The following is a 22,694-nucleotide window of genomic DNA, read 5'->3' on the forward strand; positions in this document are numbered from 1 at the left end:
GCTGGAAACCGCACTGGGGCTCTGGGGCCGGCCAAGTGCCCAGCTTCAAAATAGCAGTTGTGTTCACATAAAAGCTTCTAATGAGAGAAAGATGCCGTTCTTGGCCCCTCACGCGCTCTCTGCAGACGCTGTCTGGCAGGCCAAGTGGGCCTCTACCGTTTGGCGGCTGGAGGGGAGGAAGGGGAGGTGTGAGTCAGACCTTGGCCCCCAGCCCTTCAGCACAGACCGCCCTGTTAATCGCATTAACAAATGCTACGAGGCTGGGCCAGGTGGGGGCCGGGGAGCCTCAGGGCCAGGGGCTGGGGCAGAGAGCAGCCCCAATCCTACTGGCTCCAGCAGGCATGAGGAGGAAGACTCTGGGCCCAGCTCACCGCCCAGGGCTGAGGAGAGTCATCCATCCATCCCCACAGTCCCAAGAGCTGGTCTGGGAGGAGGCCTCAGTGCCAGAGGAGCCCCAGAGGTGAGACAGGCTGGGAGGGGTCCCTGGGGATGAGTCTTTTCCAGAGAAGTAGCTTCCAGGGGAGACAGTTCTGGGCTGGAGTGGAGCCAGCCACCCTCCCACAGCAGCACCAGCTCCACGCCCAGGCCCGGGACGGTCTGGAGGGACGAGCCACCACCCCAAACACTGACAACTCAGAAAGGCCAGGGCAGAGGCAGGAAGGACAGTGTGGCCCTGTTGTCGGAGACACATGTTTGAGATCTGACTGCGGGACCTCACCTGGGGCCAGTTTCATCACCTCTGTGAGTCTCAGTGTTCTTCTCCAGGAAATGGTCATGCAGCCAGGTGCGGCGGTTCACGCCTGTAATCCCAGCACTTTGGGAGGCCGAGGCAGGTGGATCATGCCTGGCCAATATGATGAAACCCTGTCTGTACTAAAAATACAAAAATTAGCCAGGTGTGGTGGCACTCACCTGTAGTCCCAGCTACTCAGGAAGCTGAGGCAGGAGAATTGCTTGAACCTGGGAGGCAGAGGTTGCAGTGAGCCGAGATGGTGCCACTGCATTCCAGCCTGGCGAAAGAGTGAGACTCCATCTCAAAAAAAAAAAAGAAAAAGAAAAGAAAATGAAAATGGTCATGTATTCAAACGCACGACCTGCCAGGATGGCAAACAAGAGACTGTCCTCTTGGGGCTTCCAATTTAGTCAGAGGGACTATCACTCAATAGGTAAACAAAGAAGTCGAGCAGGCTGGGAGCGGTGGCTCATGCCTGAAATCCCAGCACTTTGGGAGGCTAAGGCTGGCAGATCACCTGAGGTCAGGAGTTCAAGACCAGTCTAGCGAACATGATGAAACCCCATCTCTACAAAAAATGTAAAAATTAATCAGGCGTGGTAGCACACACCTGTAATCCCAGCTACTTGAGAGGCTGAGACAGGAGAACCGCTTGAACCTGGGAGGCAGAGGTTGCAGTGAGCTGAGACTGCGCCACTGCACTCCAGCCTGGTTGACAGAGCGAGACTCCATCTCAAAAATAAAAATAAAAAACAAAGAAATGGAGCAGAACTTGGGACGTGAGGGATGGAGGAGATAGTCGAGGGCCCGAGATCCCGAAGAACAAGGCTGGTGGGGGCTGCTCAAGCCAGAGTGGCCAGGGCAGCCCCTCTGAGGAGGGCACGTCAAAACAGAGACTGGGAAGATGACAAGGGCCAGCTGCACTGAGAGATGATAGGAGCAGACACGGAGGCAGCGGAGTGTGCCTCGACGTAGAGGCCAGCAGCCCAGGCTGCCCTTGGGGAGCTGGGTGACTGCAGGGACACTGTGGCAGGAAGGTTTAGGCGGGATGTGTTGAGGGCAGCAGGGAGAGCAGGCAGCAGGCTGCGGTATCACTCAGGAGAGCTGTGACAGGGCCCTGGCCCAGAGAGGCGGCAGGGAAGCAGGCAGGTCCATGAGGGAGTAAAACAAACAGGGCTTGGTAATGGGTGGGTGTCAAAGCCTGAGTGAGAGGAAGGCATCCCTGGGGCCATGGGGTGGCTGGCTAGAGCAAGCAGGTCGATCGGGGTGCCAGTCAACAAAGTGGGTAAGACCTGCGCCAGGGAGTTAGCTCAGAAGGAGGGAAATCACGAGTTCGCTTTCGACAAGTTGGGATGGAGAGGTCTGGGAGGCATCAGGCACAGATGTCGAGCAGGCAGCAGATGCGCAAGACTGAAGGTCAGACAAGAGGCCTGCTGAGAATTCATGTAAATCTGGGCGGTCTCAGCCCAGAGACGGTGTTTACATCCACGAAAAGGCAGCAGATGGTTCCAGGACCAATGCAAAGACAAAGAAAAGAAAAGGACCCAGACTAAGTCCCGGGAAATCCACAGTTTAGTAGTGGGCGGAGGAGAAGCAGCAGCTAGGGAAACAGGAGGGGACGAGACAGAGAACATCATGAGGGTTTGAAGGAAGATGGCAGTGTTTGGCACATCCAGGCAGAGTGAGCACCGGGCATTACCGTTAGTATTGCATGTAAACGATCGGGCACAGTGCCTGCTGGCACTCAATAACCAGGGGCGGTTCATGCTCCGCTTGGCTCCTATGGCCCCGCTCTGTGGGGTGAGGGACTTGGAAGGTCTGGGGAAGCCCAACATTATTAAGACGTCAGGTTGAGAGGGAGAAGCCAGCAAAAGAGACAGAGAAGAGGCAGCTGGGGATGGAGGGAGGAACCTGCCAGGCCACCCATGCCAGCATTTGCTCACTCAGCTCTTTGACAAACAGATCCCAAGCACATACCAAGGACATAGGTGTGGAGAGAGGGCCAGGTCTCCACTGGTGTCAGCAGGACACAGGGCCTGGCTTCAGGAAGCTCCCAGTCAAGCACATCTCCTAATTATCTCATTGGACAAAGAGCCTCAGGGTAACCTGCTCCCTAGGAAGATCTGGGGTACCCCCACGCAGCGGGAAGAAATGGACAGGGTCTTTTTTTTTTTTTTTTTTTTGAGATGGAGTTTTGCTCTTGTTGCCCAGGCTGGTGTGCAATGGTGCAATCTTGGCTCTCTGCAACCTCCATCTCCCGAGTTCAAGCAATTCTCCTGCCTCACCCTCCCGAGTAGCTGGGATTACAGGTACCTACCACCACACCCAGCTAATTTTTTTGTATTTTTACTAGAGACAGGGTTTCACTATTTTGGCCAAGGTGGTCTCAAACTGCTAACCTCAGGTGATCCACCTGCCTAGGCCTCCCAAAGTGTTGGAATTACAGCCAACACACCTGGTCGATAGGGTCTCTTGATGGGACTGTGCCCTTCATATCAGCTGGGTTCCACTGAGGTCATATAATTATTCCCCTTTGCCACCTCCCACCTTCCTTTCCACCACTCCCTGCCAACTTCAGAGTCCCCATTGGATGGTTCATCCAGTGGCAGGTGCTAACCAGTCAGTGAAGATGAAAATCCACCCTTGCCCTGACCCTTTTACCTAAAGTTTGTTAAGCATTTCCCACAACATGGTCCTGGGCTCACTGCTTTACATGTATTACCTCAAGTAATCATCTCATTCTTATAACTACAATAGATTTTCCTCTCATCCCCATCTGACATATGGGGAAACTGAGGCAGAACAGTCAACAACTTCCCCAAGATCACCGTGCTAGTAAATCATGAAGCAAGGGTCTGAACTCAGGAGTCTGAGACCACAGCTGGGGCTCTTAGCCACCCAGCCACAGTCTTCCGATTCTGGATGCGGTTGGCATGAATGGGGCAAACAGGCTCCCTCAGGGAAGTCAAGGAGGAGCTCCGATCAGGAGAGACAGGGTTCTTGTAGGACTGGGATGGAGACTAGAGGAAATGCCATTCCATTGCCCACGTGATACATGCACAGAAATGCCAGGCCCACTCCAGTGTCTCCATCCCAGAATCCCCTGAACACCGTGGGGAGTTTCTGGAAGAGCTGATGGAACCTGGGCAGCAGAAAAGGATCTCTCAGCACAAGGTGGGGATAGGCCCTGTATTAGTCAGTAGATACTTATGGAGCCTTTACCTTGTACCCAGTGTGCTGCCTGCTGGGGGTAGTGATACAGTCCTTGCCCTCAAAATCAAGGCCAAACGCGTATAGAGTGCATGGAACATGCCAGGCTTTGAACTAAACATCTGACCGAAGTTACCTCATTTGTTCCTTACAACTCTTGGAGGCAGGGCCCAATGCTGATCCCAGTTTACAGAAGAGGAAACCGAGACACAGAGACTTTAAGCAACCTGCCCACAGTCCCGCAGCCACTACGTGGTAGAGCTGAGAGCCGACGTTTAAACCCAGGCGGTCCAGCACAGTCTCCTGATCTAGCATTAAAATACCAGCTAAACTTAGCCTGGGCCAGGCTGTCTACATGCATTTACTCATTGATCAGAAAGCACAGAGCTAAGCCCTTGCCCTCTGGAGCCAGGCTACGTGGATTCATGTCTGGGCTCTGCTGAGTCTCGGCAGCATGACTTGGACAAATAGCCAAACTCATTTGTAAATGGGGATTAAAAACCAAATCTAGCTTATAGGGTTGTTGTGAGAGTTAAAAATTAACAATACAAGTGTTTAGAATCATACCTGATGCACAGTAAGAGCTATCGAGTTCATTATCATCCATCCCCAAAACCAACTCTGTATAGATTGTTATGCCCATTTTATGGACGAGGCCCTGTGGCTAGAAGAGGGCCAGTCGCTTGTCCCAGGACACAGAGCTGGGACTCAAACACGTCTCCAGGGATCTGGTGCCAGAATCCAAAGTACATGCTCTTGATCTTGAGCCTTGCTGTTGGGGGCAGGAGTGGGAGAGTAACTTGCCTGCCCGCTCCTCGACAGATATAGGGATTCTCTTCCGCCCTCCCCAAGGCAGCCCCAGCCCCTGTGCATCCAGGCTGAGATAAAATGAGAAATCTAAGGAGTATTCAAATCCTCTTTCCAATTGGGTTGGGGTTGGGCATGAGCCAGTCTGGGAAGAATGGACAGTCTTCCAAAAGCTGCAACTATAAACAGGACACTGTCACTCCACACCCTCCAGTTCTTCCCCTCCGCTGGGCAGGGCCCGGCAGGCCCCAGTCAGCTGCCTCCACAAATACATAAACACATAAATCCCCAGAGAGAGAGAGCTGGCAGAGACACAGAAGGAAAGGCAGATACCAAGACTAGAGGAAGAGACGGCGGCCCAGCTCTAGCCCCCACCAAGCTGGAAGGAGGGGCTGGGTTTCCAGCAGTGGGCACCTGCAGAGCAGGGCAGAAGGAAGGCAGGCCCCGAGAGGGACTGGTGTGTGACAGTGACCTGGAATTGATTCTGCCAGAGGCAAGAGAGGGCAAGTGAGCAGGAGCCAGTACTCTCTGCGCATGGGCAGTGGGTTGGGCCCGCAGATATCCGGGAGAGACTGAGTCTCCACGTGGTTCTGGCACTCGACTTTACTCTTGGCAGTGGGAGACTGTCAGCCCCCATCTCTCGCCGGCCCAGGAAGGCATCCCCTCATGAAACTGCTAGGACAGAATCATGAACATTCCCCAACACTGGCCGTCTCCGCCCCACCCGGGAGGGCAGCTGTTGGGAGGGGAGAGGGAGAAGCGGAGTCGTAGGGGTTGGGGAGAGCCAGCTGACGGGGTGTGGAGCCAAGAGCCCCCCTTCTGCGGAGCTCTGGACGAAGGCATCCAGTGCCAACACCCCACCGCCCGCCTGTGTGGTTCTCATTAGGCTTATTAGCAGCCAAATGGCAACAAGCAAACAGCACAGGAACCAGTTAATGAGCACACAGCCCTTCAGCAGGCAAGCCAACTGCAAGTGGGAGAGGCTGTTGCCCACCAGCCACCCCCTCCAGCAGAGCTGCTGGCCTGCGTGCCCGGGTCAGGGTGGGCAACCAGGGGGTAGCAGAGTGAGAGGGCCAGGGAGAGAAATACCAGGGGAGGAGGTACTGGCAGCCTCCTACCTCAGCTTCCTGGTGCAGCACCTGCCGGGGCACAAGGGTGCCCCCCACACAGGCGCTGGTACTGTAACAGTCTGCAAACTCACTCAACCTTGAGTTCCTAGGGTTGAAACTTCAGTCTGTCAGAGAGTAACGCTGGACCATCACCAGCAAGTTAGGAAACCAAGAACCTCCAGGGCTGGAGACCTATGCCCAGACCCCTCAGGCAGCTGGGGAGAAGCCCACTCGCCGTGAAGTCACCCACTCGAGCTTCAGCTCAAACCCCAGCAACACTCTCCATCAGCCAACGCTGCCTTCCAGCAAAGGCTAAGCTCTCTCGAACATACCAACGCTCCTCCCCGCCTCCAAGTCTCAATCACTGCCCAGGCCTCCTGAGTTCTGGAACGCCCTGCTACTCAAAGTGTGGTCCCTGGGCCAGCAGTGTCAGCATCCCTGGGAGCTGGGTAGAAACACAGGATATCCGCCCCACCTCAGATCTGCTGAATCAGAATCTTCCCTTTGATGTGATTCCCAGAGGATTTGGGGGAACATTCAAATTTGAGGAGGGCCCCCAGGGCAGATCTTCCTGTGACTGACCCCCAACTCTGCTCAGTGATTTTTGACCACACCTAGAATTACCTAGGGTGCTCTTAAAAAATAACAGTGCCAGGCCCCAGCCCCAGAGCTTCTGCTTAGCATAAAGCCACCTGGCCACCCACATCCCTGGCTTCTCTACCCAGAGAAGTTGCTCAGAGCTGATTCTGAGTCTCAGGTTCTTTTCCAATCAGCTGTGTGACTCTGAGCAAGTCACCATCTCTCTGAAGCTCACTTTCTTCTTCTTTAAAATTATGAGTGGCCGGGCGTGGTGGCTCACACTTGTAATCCCAGCACTTTGGGAGGCTGAGGCAGGTGGATCACTTGAAGCCAAGAATTTGAGACCAGCCTGGCCAACATTGTAAAACCTTGTCTCTACCAAAAAAAAAAAAAAAAAACCCACAAAAATTAGCCAGGCATGGTGATGGGTGCCTGTAATACCAGCTACTTGGGAGGCTGAGGTAAGAGAATCACTTGAACCCAGTAGGCAGAGGTTGCAGTGAGCCGAGATCATGCCACTACACTCCAGGCTGGGCAACAGAGCTAGACTCTGTCTCAAAAAACAAATACATTCTTTTTTTTTTTTTTTCGAGATGGAATCTAGCTCTGTCATCCAGGCTGGAGTGTAGTGGCATGATCTCAGCTCACTGCAACCTCCACCTCCCTGGTTCAAGAAATTCTCCTGCGTCAGTCCCCCAAGTAGCTGGGATTACAGGTGCCTGCCACCAACCCAGCTAATTTTTGTATTTTTAGTAGAGACAGGATTTCACCATGTTGGCCAGGCTGGTCTTGAACTCCTGACCTCTTGATCTGCCTGCATCGGCCTCCCAAAATGCTGGGATTACAAGCGTGAGCACCACACCCAGCCTAAAAATTTTTAAAAATAAAACTAAAATAAAATGTTGAGGGACAAGTGTTTCTCACCCACCTGTCTGTCCCTGACCACAGAGGGCCTGACTTCTGAGAGCCCCCACGCATCCAGGTTCCCTGAAAAGGAAAGGGCGTGCAGGCAGATCTGCTTCGTTGTTTGTTTTTGAGTTTTTGGCTCTGGTTCTGTTATCTGGAGATCCTAGGAGGGATTCTGCCTGAGCTGCATCTTCAGACAGGCAGAGGGTCAGGGCCATGAGGCCTGAGGCAGAAGCCAAGAGCTTGGTGAACCCGCATCTCCAGCCTCGCGGGAATGGGAGCAGCGGCGTCACATCCCATCATGCGGGGTGTCAGGACAACCGCAGACGAGGGCACTCATGGTGCTGGGAAAATTACATGTTTTGTCACACGCCTGGACTGTTAACTGTGAAGCCCTCCTATGGAGAAGGGCCTGGGGCTGGACCTTGAAGGAAGGGAGCTGGTGAGACTGAGCCTTTGCAGCCAGGCTTGGGACTGGCAGAGGCAGGGCAGCCACCTGCGGGACAGTCAGGCGGAGTTCCTGGGGAGCTTATGTGGACCCAAGAGGGGCCTGTGGGAGGAAGGAGAAAGATCCAAGGGGCTCCCTCAAACCCAAGCCTCAGCTTCCTCATCTGTAAACCACGATGATAAGTGTACACATACTTCATAAGATGATTGACAGGTCAAACTAAGATAATGCATGTGAAGAGCTTAGCGCACTGCTGGGCACTAGTACATATTCGGTTATTAGATAATAGTATCAGGAGCGGGAGCAGTGACAGCAATAGTACCATCACCTCCAGATCACAGATACAGAAAGCGAGGCCCAGAAATTAGGGTAAGATACCTGGCAGCAGGGTACAGGTATTAAGAAGACTGACCCTGGAGTCAGGTTGTCTGGATTGAAATCCTGGCTCTGCTTTTTCTGACACGTGACGTTGGGTGAGTTACCGGACTGTACTCCACTTTCCTCATTCACCCGCCACAGATGTTTGAAGTGCACCGTGCACGAAGCGAGTGCTATGAAGGTCCCAGCTCTTGCTGTTGCGAATGCCCCTGATACCATCAGTGGAAAAGGCTCAGGCACGGAGGCTCTAGCTCTTCCCAACTCACTCCTTGGTTTCCACAAAATAAGATGACTTTTCTCTCCTTCGAGCCAGCTTGCCAGGCATCAGAGCAGTCCAAGGGGAGACGGCTCCAGGCACGGGTCAGAGTGTCATCTGACCATCCTGGTAGACTGCCTAACAGAGGTCAGGGCCATTGGGCCAGCCGCTAGGGGAGAGGTGGATTCTCATCACACGCTACACGGACCCTGGAAATGTGGGAGGTAGAGGCTCTCCATCCCCTGACCTCGTGATCCGCCCACCTCAGCCTCCCCATATCCATGCCTGGGATTATAGGCGTGTGCCAAGCATTTTCTGCAGAACACAGGTGCATGCAGGCTCCTGAGACCCTGCCAGGACGGTGAGTGGGTCAAACACAGTAGGGCAGCAGGAAGGAATGCAGGAAGCTTTGAAAACATGAGCAGTGATTTTACTTGAGAAGCTGTTTCCAGCTGGAGGCTTTTTTTTCCTTTTTACTTTTTTTCCAAGATAGAGTCTCGCCTTCTCACCCAGGCTGGAGTGTGGTGGCGCAATCTCAGCTCACTGCAACCTCCACCTTCCAGGTTCACACAGTTCTCTGTCTCAGCCTCGGAAGTAGCTGGGATTACAGGCGTCCGCCACCATGCCCCACTAATTTTTTGTATTTTTAGTAGAGACAGGGGTTTCACCATGTTGGCCAGGCTTGTCTCAAACTGCTGACCTCATGATCTGCCCACCGTGGCCTCCCAAAGTGCTGGGATTACAGGTGTGAGCCACTGTGCCCAGACCTCTTTTTTTTTTTCCTTTTTGAGGAGTCTCATTCTGTCACCCAGACTGGAGTGCAGTGGCACAATCTCAGCTCACTACAACCTCTGCCTCCTCAGTTCAAGCAATTCTCCTGTCTCAGCCTCCCAAGTAGCTGAGATTACAGGCACCCACCACCACACCTGGCTAATTTTTGTACTTTTAGTAGAGACAGGGTTTCACCATCTTGGCCAGGCTGGTCTCGAACTCCCGACCTCAAGTGATTCACCCACCTTGGCCTCCCAAAGTGCTGGGATTACAGGCATGAGCCACCGCTCCCGGCCCCAGCTGGAGGCATTTTTAAACCTCCTCCCTACCACTGGATATTGCCTCCACTCCAAAGGGGGGCTGCATCTTCAGGACACAGACTAGGAAAGACACTTCTGCTTCAGGTTCTGGAGTCCCTAAGCTTGGCCCGCCTCAGGAGTAGGGTGGGGAATGGCACACTATGTTTGATACAGCGGTGTGTCTGCCACCCGGGGAGGCACTCACGTTTTATACAGTGGTTGGTGCTGTTCGCTGTTGTCCATCCTGGGCAGCACTGTCCCCCGCAGACGTTCCTCCTGTGGGGTCACCAAAACAGAGTCAACCCAAGGATGCTCAGAGCTGGGGACTATTCCTACAGCCCCTCTGACAGTCCCACCTTCTACAGGCGGGGCCTGGGGAACAGGGAGAGGCTGGGAAGGCTGTCTGCATTCTACATGCAAATCTAAGACTGAATCCTGACTCTGTCATTCTCCGCACGTCCTTGGGAAACCTCGCTCTCTCCATCTGTACAATGGAGTAACAATAGCTGCTTCATTGGGTTGTTATGATGGTTAAGTGAGGTGGGAATTTTAACGTCTGACATAAAGCAGGCAGTCTGCTCGGGCAACAACAGCGATCCTAAAGCTAATAAGCCAGTTCAGACAGGTTCAGTGACTTCTGAATTCCACACAGCAGGTAAGTGCTGGAGCCTGATTCAAACCTGGGTTGGCCCAACTCTAAGCCATGCTCCAACTCTACCTCTCATAAAACACATACACACACACACACACACACACACACACACACACACCATGGTTCTTGTCCTTTTTTTTTGAGACAGTCTCACTCTGTCACCAGGCTGGAGTACAGTGGCATGATCTTGGCTCACTGCATCCTCCACCTCCTGGGTTCAAGAGATTCTCCTGCCTCAGCCTCCTGAGTAGCTGGGACTAAAGGGGTGTGCCACCACGCCCAGCTGATTTTTGTATTTTTAGTAGAGACAGGGTTTCACCATGTTGGCCAGGATGGTCTCCATCCCCTGACCTCGTGATCCGCCCACCTCAGCCTCCCAATATCCATGCCTGGGATTACAGGCGTGAGCCACACGCCTGGCCTTGTTCTTGTCCTACTGATGCTGACCATCTGAGAAAAGCTGGAAGACACACATAAAACAGTCTCAAGTTTATACGAGATGTCACCTGCCAACAAATGCACACTGAGGAGTTTCAGCCCCCGGCGGTCTGGTGCATGGTAAGGCTGAGCACTGAGTGGACACTGAAGGAACAGGACTCCAGAATTCCTGCTTAAAAGGGGCTTACGAGGCAGCAAGGTGGTAGGAGGATGGGGCTGGGGTGTGGGTTAAGCTGCCTCTGCATAATTCTTATTTGGAGGCACAATTTTTATTTGAGAGGCAAACAGGACTAACTGTATAGGGAAATAGAGTTCTTCCCTCGGCTCCTCTTTTTTTTTTTTTTTTTTTGAGTCTCGCTGTATCACTCAGGCTGGAGTGCAATGGCGAGATCTAGCTTCAATGCAACCTTGGTTCCCCACAACCTCTGTCCCTCAGCCTCAAGCAATTCTCCTGCCTCAACCTCCCAAGTAACTGGGATTACAGGTGCTTGCACCACACCCGGCTAGTTTTTAAAATATTTTAGTAGAGACAGGGTTTCACCGTGTTGGCCAGGCTGGTCTCGAACTTCTGACCTCAGGTGATCCATCCACCTCAGCCTCCCAAAGTGCTGGGATTACAGGTGTGAGCCACCGTGCCCGGCCCTTCAGCTATTCCTTGATGCTGGCTCTGAGGGCACCCCCATGAGACACTGACCTGCAGTTTCGGGCACTCACCCAGCTCCCCAAACATTGCCTCCAGGTGTCTGCTGCGCTCTGGCAACACCAGCAGTTTCCACCCAGCCCTGACTCTGCAGCTAAAGACGCACACGCCTAGACCCGGGCGACTCCCTAGAAGGGCTTCTCCTGGACACCTCTAGGGAGCGACTAGAGGCCCAAGCTGGGCCGGGCTCTGGCTTACATCCTTCTCATTAGAAATCATCACTGGGTACTGGAACTGGAGGGTCAGAGGGAAGGGAGATGTGCAGAGGCTGGACAGGCGAAGGACAGAGCAGGGCGGCCGTTCCTGTGATCTCTGCGGCCAGCATGGTGACATCTGGTCCCACTTAGGAGTTTGTTTGACATTTGAGTGGACCCCAAAGCTTATGTGGTTTTTGGAGTCTTATGAAGAATTCAAAATAAATTCCTGCAGCTTGAAAACGCTGAGGCCCATTCCTGGCCCTTTGGCCCAAAGTTGTGGAGCACTGCCTCCCTCCCAGGGAGCTCCCAGAAGGTCCTGCTAGCCAAGAGTTGTGCCACTCAGCCCACCTCAAAGCTTCTCTGGGCGATCGCCTTCAGCAGCTTCCTGTCTACCTCAGGGCCCATGTCACTGGGGGCGGAGAAAGTGCTGCTTGTCAGACTCAGAGTTTCTGGGGGTGCTCCCCAGTGGAAGGGGAAACTACTCACCCATTTGTGCGTCACTACCCCTTGTGGTGGTGACAAGTCCTCTCATGGGGCTAGGAGGTCTTTGAGAGGAAACAGATCCCATGCCCTGGGAATTTTCTAAGAAATAGTGCCTGTGGGAACCCAGACAGCATGGACGGAGGAGCCCGCCTGGCTAGGAGGTCATGGCATGGAGCCCAGCCCAAGGAGGCCCCTTGAGCCAGCCATCACCCCAGCTGCCCTCAGGATGGCTGTGCAGGGGACTGTGGGAGGGCACGGGCCAGCCCTACTTTGCCTGCACAGAGTAGAGCCCTAAGGGATGTAGTGGCCACAGTGAGGATTGGCCAGAATCAAAGGCTGCCAGGCAGAGGGGCCAGGCTGGGGCTGGTAGGGCGCTCAAGAGAGATTCAGGTCCCCAAGGAGAGACTCTGAGGATCTCTACAGGCCAATATTAAAGTCTTGGGTGCAGGGCCAGGGAGGTGACCAGCTGGGAATTGTCCGTTCAGTGGGCTCTGGCTAGCAGAGAAAGCAAATGAGCCTGAATAGCCAGGATATACAATTCAATCGCTCTGACTCCCTAGAATGTGCCTCTCAGAGATCCTTGGAGTCATGTCTTCCAGTCGACACCACTCAGCACACATTCACCCAGTATCCAGATCACCGTAGGGAACACACCTGGCTAGCAGCCTGGGAGAGCTGCCGTTCCACCTGGGCCAAACCCGATCACACTAGTCCTCTGTTAAAAACCTCCCACAGCCCTCCACTGGACTCTACAAAGCCCCCTGGCACCCATGTGCCTACTTGTCTGTGCCGTCTAGTTGCCCCCATCACCCCCACTTAGTTTCCACGACCATCCACAACCAAGGCTTTGCTCCTCCAAGGATACAAGGTCTGTGGCTCCCCAGTTGCCCTGTGGATTTCACTTTGATGCCTTTGCCTGGACTGCTCTCTCTGCCTACAGTGCCTTCACTCTCTGGTCTACTAATTGAAATCCTTTTCATACTCCAAGACTTCCAGATCAGATGTTACTTTCTTTGTATAAAACCTCCCCTGGGCCAGGCACAGTGGCTCATGCCTGTAATTCCAGCACTTTGGGAGGCGGATCATGATGTCAGGAGATCGAGATCATCCTTCCCTACATGGTGAAACCCCATCTCTACTAAAAATATTTAAAAATTAGCCGAGCGTGGTGGCACGCACCTGTAGTCTCAGCTACTCGGGAGGCTGAGGCAGGAGAATCGCTTGAACTTGGGAGGCAGAGGTTGCAATGGCCAAGATTGCGCCACTGCACTCCAGCCTGAGTGAGATTCTGTCAAAAAAAAAAAAAAAAAAACCCTCCTCTGACATCTCCCCAGCCTTCCTTCATTCTCTATCTACTAGGATCATTTAGTACCACCTGTCTCAGGTCATTGGTTGTATCTTGGTCTTGGGTATCTCGAGGTTTCTTTCTTATTTCTCTTTGTGCCTCTAGAGTCTAACACAGTGCCCAACATGTAGTATACAATTAATACTTCTTTGCTTCATTTACTCTGGAGTTTCACAAAAAGTGGGATGAGCCACACTGAGGATAGGAAAGGCATTTTACATTTTAGGTTCGCAGATCACAACATTCGACAATCTGAGTTACATGATGAGGAAGTGATTCTCTTTTTAGTGGTCCTTCTAACCTAATTAAGTCAGTGAAAAACGCCAGGTCCTCCCCTCAATACATGCGAGTCCCCCTTTCCAACAGAACTTGTCACAGGGTTGAGCTTCCTGATAATGAATGATGTCTAACTAGAACATAAGAACATTTTGTTTTCCTTTCAATTTTCCTACAATTACCTTCTCTTTATAACAAGTGGTACTGCTTTCAATTTATGAAAATGATACAAAGTTTCCTTTCAGTTATGAATTTATTTATAGAGAAAAATGAGTCAAGCACTGCCTGTAACAGCAAAAAAATGTAATTCATCTAAATGTCCAAAAACAGGAGGATGGATAACTGTGGTAATATTCAGACAAAGGAATAATATACAACAGTTAAAACTTGGGCAAGTTATACTAACATGGTTAAATCTCAAAAATCTAATGAAGAGGGGAAAAATAAATTGCAGAAGAATAATGAAATGTGGCATCACTTATCTAAGTTTAAAATATGCAAAACAACATTGTATATTTTGTGGATACATGTATCTATAGTAATACTGTAAAAAATATATTGGAATTAATTAAATTCAGGATAGTGGTTAACTCTGGGGAGGGAGGGAGGCAAATTTATAGAGGAAATGTCAACTAAAAAACTGGAAGCAAAATATGCCAAAATATTAAGATTTGATAAAGCTGGACTGTAAGTTATATTATGTTCAATACCTTTTAGTGCATTTGTAAAACTTCATAATATACTTTAAAACAGATAAAACACAAAATCCTGTTATTTTAACAGAATATAAAGTTAAAGAAAAATAACAGAACAAGAGTGAAAGGTAGAGAAAAATACTATACAGGTGGTATGCTGTAAGGCTGGTTCAAGAACCCCTGTAGAGGCTGGGCACGGTGGCTCATAGCTGTAATCCTAGCACTTTGGGAGGCCAAGGTGGGTGTAATGCTTAAGGTCAGGAATTTGAGACCAGCCTGACCAACACGGCAAAACTCTATCTCTACTAGAAACACAAAAAATTAGCTAGGCATGGTGGCGTGTGCCTGTAATCCCAGTTATTCCGGTGGCTGAGGCACGAGAATCACTTGAGCCTGGGGAGTGGAGGTTGCAGTGAACTGAGATGGTGCCATTGCACTCCAGCCTAGGCAACAAAGCAAGGGACTCCATCTCAAAAAAAAAAAAAAGAAAGAAAGAAAGAAAGAAGAAAAGAAGCCCTATAGACTGTAAATTTCATTAATGTAGAAACTGTGTCCACTCTGGTCACTGCTGTATGCCAGATACCTAGCATCAAGCCTGGCACAAACTTAGTAAGTCTTTATTACGTGCAATAAATCCTCACTACATTGAAAGTTCTGTGAGAACAGAATCTCCCTGTCTTGGTCACTGCTGTATCCTCAGGATCCAGTATAGGGCCTGGGTATAGAAGTCCTTCCAAAGTATTGATTGAATGAATGAAGCAGCGCCAGTAGTAGTGATGCAGCTCCAAGATTCACCAGCAGGTGGCACTTGGTCCTTGGTTGTCTGGTGCTCACAAGGCAATGAATGGCCAACTTGATCAGCCTGACTCGAAGTCGTTAGCTACAAGGAACCAGGGTGGAGGAAGTGAATAAACAAGATGACCACTCAGGTCCTCCGCAGCTGACACGGAGCTGCTGACTGGAGTGTCAGGGAACCCACTTTATATCAAGGCTGCAGAAGACAATTTGCAGGAGGAGCCTGACCAGTGTGTCATGTGATGGGTGCACCTGTGTACAGCAAGTGGCACTCAGCCCATGTCCTCACACGCCTGTTCACATCCACTGCTCATCACATTATTTCATGACTTCTAACAGTGCACCCTCCAGCCCTGACGCTCTACTTCCCCACCTCCCCCGCACCTCACCTGCACCTGAATGCCTGCAGTACAAGCTCCTCCCTGCTCCAGCCCAAGCTATGTCTCTGGGTTCCCCTACACCAGAGCTGCAGTGCTACCTCCTCCTGGGCCAGTGCCAACAGTAATAAGCCCTTGTCCTTGGGCAGCGCTACACCTGCAAGCCACCCGCACCTCCAGGCCCCCTCCTGCCACCTCCCCTCTGCTTCCCCACATGCTGCCCATAGAGCCCCAGGGACCCCAGGTCACAGGTCCCTCTACTCAGCTCTTCAGCCACAACTGCCCCACTCCTTTGCACTTAACAGAAAGCTTCCAATACTAGAAAGCATCTGTTCATTTCTTCAAAGTGATTCTAAGTAAGTGGGTTGCTCTCCCAGAAGGAACAATGCCTTGGACTCTGAACTTCCATCCCCTTTCCCATGCTCTGCACGCAGAATCCTTGGAAGCATGCATTCACTTGCACAGATCAGGAAAGGAAAAAGCTGCAACACAGCAGGTGCTTTCCACTAATGCTTGTTGAATAATCCTATGTGTAAGCGACTTGGCAATGCATGGGTCTACTCTCCGCCTGCTTGAAGCTGGGCCTTCCACCGGCAGCAGGGAGTTCATTCACTCATTCAACAGATACCGAGAGAATACCAACTAGTGCAGGTACTATTCTAGGCACAAGTGACACAGAAATGGACACAACGAAGTCCCCGTTTGCATAGAGCTTGCATTAGCGTGGGCTGGGAGGCCAGGCCAGAAACACATCAATAGAGATGGGACATGTCAGATAGAGTTAAGTGCTATGAAGAAACATAAAGCAGGGTGAAGGGAGAAAGAAGAAGGGGCAGGAGTGGCCAAAGAAGGCCACTCTGAGCAGAAATCTGAAAGAAACAGAGCGTGAATCCTGCTGAAATACGAGAAGAGCGCTCCAGCCAAGGAAAACCAAGAGCGCCAAGTCTGTGAAGCGGAAGGTCCTCGGAGTAGGACTCGGGGTACAAGCGTCTTTCATGCTGTTCCCCAGGACTAAACCCAACTGGCAAATCGGGCCCAGGCAAAGAGAGGCTGCCAAAGCCCTTCCCAGACTTCCCGATGGTGTCCCCACCCAGCCCCTCACTGCCCAGGGCTCAGTGCCCTTCATTCCAGAGACAACTGTCATACTCAGGCAAGGTGGAGCACACCCCCAGCCATGAACTTCCGATTGGGGGTGGGGCTGCTGGGGCGTCTTCTCACTCTGCGACGGCGCCCGTGGCGGGCAGGGAGTGGTGCCCAAGGAGAGCAAAAAAGGAAATTGCGGGGTTGTGGGGAGGCTTAGCCCTGCAACGCGCGCAAGCCGCGCTTACACCTAGGGCACACCCATTCAACTCTCCACGCGCCCACTGTCCTGCAGCCACATCGAGGACAGGCTTCCTGTCCAAAGTGCCCAGAGCTCACGCCCACGTCCACATCCAGCCTCGGCGTGCGCGGGCCGACCCACGCCCCAATGTACACATTTGTCCCGGCGCACCAGCTTCACTGCCAGCATCCTTCCCCGGAGACGCGTCTACCTTCTCGCCATGGGGCCCCCTACGCCTCCGCCCACCCGTGCCCTAAGCCGGCTCAACCTCCCCTGCGCCTCAAGAGCCTGGAGCGCCCACCCCACTGTCCTGTTCCCGCTGCCTCTCGGGTCCCGGTAGCACTGCCGGCGTCTACAAGAGCTGGTTAGTTGCAGGCTGGAGGAGCGCGGGCGAGTGGAGAGGCGCCTTGCGAAAGGATTTAACGTCGGGGCTCCGGGCGAGTTGGTAGGAAAGGCTGAGGACGATGATCTATCTTTGCCTTCAACTCTTCGAAAGCGGATCAAATCTTCCAGTCCCGACTTTGGAACCTCGGGGCTATTTCCCCGAAGTACTAAAGACTGAGAGACAAGGGCTTGAGTGCGGCGCCCTCTCCTCTCGCCTGCACGCCCCTCCACAAATGAGCCCTGGCTCCCCTCTGCACCCTCCAAACTTCCCTTTCCCGTGCTCACCCCGTGAGCCGCCCTCGCGGCGGGGTTGGGGGCGCAGCCCCGGATCGCTGTGGGGTCCCCAGGCGCGGGAGAGTCGGCGCGGCTCGGGCCCGGGGTGCCGGCTGCTGCTGGCCCAGGGGAGTGCTTCTCCGGGTCTGCGCAGGTGGCTGGATTCGCCGCGATTGCTGCGCGCGGGACGGCCTCCTGGCCTCCGCCTCGGTGGGCCTCCTGGGGCTCCCCCAGCCCGGCTGGGCCCGCTCCACGGGCGGCAAGCCCGCGACAGGCGCGTCCTGCTCCCGGAACAGACTGTACACCTTGGCTGCAGCCGCTGCCGGGTAGCTGCCCCCCGGGCGCCGCAGTCGATTCGCGTCTCCGCCAGCCGGTTCGTATCTCCCCACGGGGTCCCTTTGGGCATGACCCGCGCCCACGAAGAGAGCCAGGGTGAGCGGCAGGAAGCCCCTCCAGGGGTTCCGCAGGGCGCGCCCCGGGCTGCGGGTTTCGGTCCGCGGCATGGCGAGGGGGCGGCTGGAGAGCGGTGCGCGCGGGCACCGCGAAGAGCTTTGTGGTCGGCGCGCGGGACGCCCCGGGCTGCTCTCCCGGCTTCTCCGCGTCTAGGGGGCCCCGAAGCGGCTGACTGGGAGTCCGGCTCTCCGCAGAGCGAGGGTTGCGCGCCCCGAACCTCGTCTCCGCGCTCCGACTCCAGTGGGGCTCGCACCGCCACAGCACCTTCGCGCCTCCTCCCAGTGCCTGCAGCCGTCTGAAGGGGACTCGGACGGTTTTATTTTTGGAAACCTCCCCCTGCTTTTTCGTCTCTTTTATCCACACCAGGCCCCCTCCTCGGAGGGACAGCTCAGCCCCCTCATTACGGGAGAGGGAGCGAGGCATTCCAGCAACACCCACTTTGGCACCGGGAAGCGAGCGGGCGGCGAGGGGGATTAACCCGTGCGGAGCAGGGGGCGGCGCGGGGCTGACCCGGGCGCTGGTCGGGCAGATGGCGCTGCCACGACCGGGACACGGGGCCGCCTTTCTTCTGCCCCGGGCAAGTTCGAACTGCATACCTGCCCCGAATCGTTCTCCCGCCCCTCGCCTCAGGGACCGGCTCCCGATCGGGTGACCCAGGCTGCTGCCTCGGAGGTCTGAAGGAGGCCGGGAAGAGCGCCGAGGCCCGCGTAGGGGGACAGGGCCGCCGGCCCCTCCGCTTGCGCCCTGGCCGCCGGGGGCGCCCTCCGCAGGGCGGGCGGGAGCTGGGGCAGCGAGGGGCGCGGACGCAGGGAGGTCCCGGGAGCGCCCCCTGGCGGAAATGGCGGCCCTGGCGCTCCGGTGGCTGCAGAGCCCTGGCGCTGCCGTCGCCTTCGCTCTGGATCTCAATCCCCTTCCCGCGGCGTCAGGGTCACGCCTAGGCCTGGCGCGGTGATGGCTGCTAGAAGAGGGGTCCTCTCTTTCTTTGTTTCTCTTTCTTTCTTTCTTTCTTTCTTCTTTCTCTTTCTTTTTCCTTCCTTCATTCCTTCCTTCCTATCTTTCTTTCTTTTCTTTTTTTGACGGAGTCTTGCTCTGTCGCCCAGGCTGGAGTGCAGTGGCATGGGTTCACCACAACCTCCACCTCCTGAATTCAAGCGATTCTCCTGCCTCAGCCTCCTGAGTAGCTGGGATTACAGGCGCCTGCCACCACTCCCAACTAATTTTTTTTTTTTTTTTTTTTTTTTGGTAGAAACAGGGTTTCTCCGTATTGGTCAGGCTGGTCTCGAACTCCGGACCTCAGGTGATCCAACCGCCTTGATTACAGGCGTGAGCCACTGCAGCCAGCCAAGAAGTCCTCTTTTTCACAGAGGCAAAGACATGGAGCCTCTTTAGTAAGTCACTCAAGGAGACCGCCCGTGTGAAAGGGGAATGGAATCCAGGCCTCCTGCCTCTGGCTGAGTCCATTCCCGGACTCCCACTCCAGCCCCTCACTCTCTTGGGAATTGCCCAGAGGGGGATTCAGTGATCCCTGATTAACCCAGTGTGTACAATCACATCTTCTAGTGTTGGCAGGGAGGCAGGCAGGGGTGTGGGAATGCTGATCGCCACCGACTGTGAGTCTCCAATAATCAGCACACCATTCTCACCCATTCCCCCTCCCTACAGCCTAAAGGCCTGGGTCAATAGGGCTGCCCTTGGCACATGTGTACAGCCTATTTCCCAGAGAGGCGGAGCGAAGGAGCTGGCGGGCAGGCACCAGTTCACAACCTCTCACGCCACACAAAGGACAGCCCCAGGTAATAGTTACTGTTGGAATAAAGCCCCGACCCCTGACCTTGGCCTAGAAAGCCCTGGCCGGCTACCCCACTCTGATCTCATCTGGCCTCTTGCTCTCCCTTACCCAGCAGACTGTGCTGCCTTGGCCCCTCTCTGCTCCTTGAACAAGCCAAGTGAATGCCCCCTTCCCTCTACCTGGAAGGTTCCTCTCCAAGATGTTTAGAGGATAGTTTCTCATCACTGCTCCTCTCAAATTAAATATCAGCTCCTGGAGTGGCCATCCCTGACCCCCAATCCAGAGCAGCCCTCCCTCACCCCAGTCATCACTCTAACACACCACCCTGTCTCATCTTCGTAAAACAGTTCATTCACATCATCTTGTTATTGAATTGTTTGTTCATGTGACTGAGTTTTTAAATGGGGTGAACCTGAGGAGGGATTATCCAGAAAGTACTCCATGACTACCTTCAACCATGTTATGATAAATTTCCCTTCCCCACCCTTAATGACATCTCAGACAGAGTCCTTGGCTCGAGAGGTCATCCCTACCAGACACGAGAACTGTTCTATTTCTATAATGAAGAACAATCTTCAGGCACAAAAAGTTTGCTCCTGTCCAGATCAAAACCTCATCCAAGTTAATCGATATAATGTCCCATTTAATAGTCCTCCTCTCCCCTCACTGGCCTGTCCCTTAGCTAGAGATCCTGCAGTGGCGAGAGTGGGGTGTGGTCTGTTTTTCTGACCTTCCTTTTCTGCTGTGGCTCCTCTTTGTCGAGGCTGGGGGAGAGGCGTTAAAGGAAAAGCAGCAAAGTCTTATTCGACAGGTACCCTTGGTTGGCAGGTGCCCAGCGCTGGCTTTTTCATGGGCATGTATGTGGGTTCTTGGGAGGTTCTCTACAGGACCTCCACTCTGAGTTGCCGTAGCAAAGCACTCTCTGGCCAACCTCTCACAGACCCCTGCATCCTCTGTCTCTCATAGGACTGTCCCCCTACGCCAGGCAAAACAATGGTGAGTCGGCTGCTCCTCACCCTGCCCCCTTCTCACCTTGCCCACACAGGCCACTCCAGCCAGCATGCACAATCAGAATTCTCCAGACAGGAAGTGCACACAAGTCTCTTCATTTATATACGTCCTCAATTCCTAAAGACATATGTTGGGTTCTCGCATGAACTATCTTGCTGTACTTTACCGTACCGAGGTGACTGCAACGCCCAGTAACGTAGCCAGTATCAGTGGGGGAACAGGTAGAGGGACACAGCCTCCAGACGACTGGTTCTCTCTCGGAGCTCCCTTCACGTGTTTGCCCTCAGCCCTGCCCACAAATGCAACAATGTTATGCTTCGGTGACTTTCTTCAATCCCTTTCATTTGTAGACTGGAATAGAGGGATGTGTTTTGATTGTTGTTGAACCTGTTCTGCCTTTAGTAAGGTGTCTAGTACTTCTCTTCAGAATGCAAGAATATTTAGCCCTCATTGTTCTGTCTTTGTGGCTTCAGCAGATATTCTAAGAACAGAGGAAAAGTACTGTTCAACAACCTATAAAATCATTTATTGTCTGACTTCCCAAACCACAAGGGTAGCTCTAAAGCAATAGATATCTTGTCCGTATTGCTCACTACTGTTTCTGCAGAACCTAGAACAGACAAGAAATATGCGTAAAATGGATGGCTAACTGAATAAAGGACACAATAATCCCATCAAGTGGGGAGGGCTGGTATCATTAGACCCATTTTAAGAGAGAGAAACTGGGCCGGGCTAGATGACTCACACCTGTAATCCCAGCACTTTGGGAGGCTGAGGTGGGCAGATCACCTGAGGGGAGTTCGAGACCAGCCTGACCAATATGGAGAAACCCTGTCTCTACTAAAAATACAAAATTAGCCAGGTGTGGTGGCGCATGCCTGTAATCCCGACTACTTGGGAGGCTGAGGCAGGAGAATCACTTGAACCCGGGAAGCGGAGGTTGCAGTGAGCCGAGATCATGCTATTGTACTACAGCCTGGGCAACAGAGTGAAACTTGTCTCAAAAAAAAAAAAAATAAGAGAGAGAGAGAGAGAGGAACTGAGTTCTGGGTGGTAGCTCCTGATCCAGGTTCATGTGATTGCTGTCTCTGAGGCGGGCTTTAAAGATCTCCTTGAACCCTACCCCTTGCATTTGGCCATGAATGCCCCTCAGTTTCCAGAATGCTATGTTCTGTTCCTGGGACACGGCTCCTTCACAGCTGTGGAAGCCCCAGGTCCACACTTACCTCTCCTTGCCCAGATATCCACCCAACTCTGGAGTTCCGGGCTCTGTTCCTCTCCCCGGAACCTACCCGGTTCTCTCAGGAGCTCCCTCTAGATCCTCAAGACCTACCTCCAATCCCCAGGAGCCTCCCAAAGCCAGAAACCTTGGCATCATCTTCGTCCCTGAGCTATTTTTTCCTCCTGTGTGTCCAAGTCATTATTACCGCTCCGTCTCCTCCGCCTGCATTTCTGGAAGTCTGCCGCCCATTCATCCCTCACCCTTCGCCTCCGCCAAAATCCTCTCGCAGACACTCTTTCCCTCACCACCAGGCACCCCTCCCACTCCTCCGTGAGTACAAGTGGCCCTTGGACATTCCCACCCTGTTCACCCGGGGGCCCCCAACCCAGCTAATCTACTCCAAAGACTGGCATCCTCTACCCCACTCCAGCGCCACGCTCTGCCCTGCCACCTGCTTACTGCCCGTGTCTTCCTTATCCTCTACCTGCTGGGGCCTGTCGCAGCTCTTCAGAATCTCCAATCCCACAAACACTTGAGTTTTGCTTTTTTTTTTTTAACCTGCCAAAATTGATAAAGCCTACCTAGTCCAAACACCAGGCTAAGCACATAACATCAATCGGCTGATTTAACCAACCAGAAGAGGCATTGATTTCCATGCATACAAAGGAGGAAACCGGGGCTGGGAATGGCTACTGGTTTGTCCAAGATGACACAGCTGATAGAGGCAGGATTGAAACCTGGATCGTTTTCCACCTGAGCCCAAGCTTTTAAGGTGACACCACCTTGC

At 53.3% G+C, this 22,694-nt stretch overlaps 1 protein-coding gene across 1 annotated transcript in view; it reads right to left on the reverse strand.

Annotated features, from left to right (window-relative positions):
- Positions 1–22,694, reverse strand: part of LTBP2 (latent transforming growth factor beta binding protein 2) — a 167,692-nt gene that overhangs the window by 100,885 nt on the left and 44,113 nt on the right. The window contains exons 6-7 of the mRNA XM_064374527.1: positions 17,077–18,714; positions 9,702–9,772 (exon numbers count right to left, since the gene is read on the reverse strand). Coding sequence (XP_064230597.1) covers positions 9,702–9,772; positions 17,077–18,714 — 1,709 coding nt within the window. The remainder of the gene's footprint in view (positions 1–9,701; positions 9,773–17,076; positions 18,715–22,694) is intronic.

Source organism: Aotus nancymaae, unplaced genomic scaffold (assembly GCF_030222135.1).
Source record: "Aotus nancymaae isolate 86718 unplaced genomic scaffold, 86718_ANA_hifiasm-v0.15.2.pri h1tg000011l, whole genome shotgun sequence".
Lineage (NCBI taxonomy): Eukaryota > Metazoa > Chordata > Mammalia > Primates > Aotidae > Aotus > Aotus nancymaae.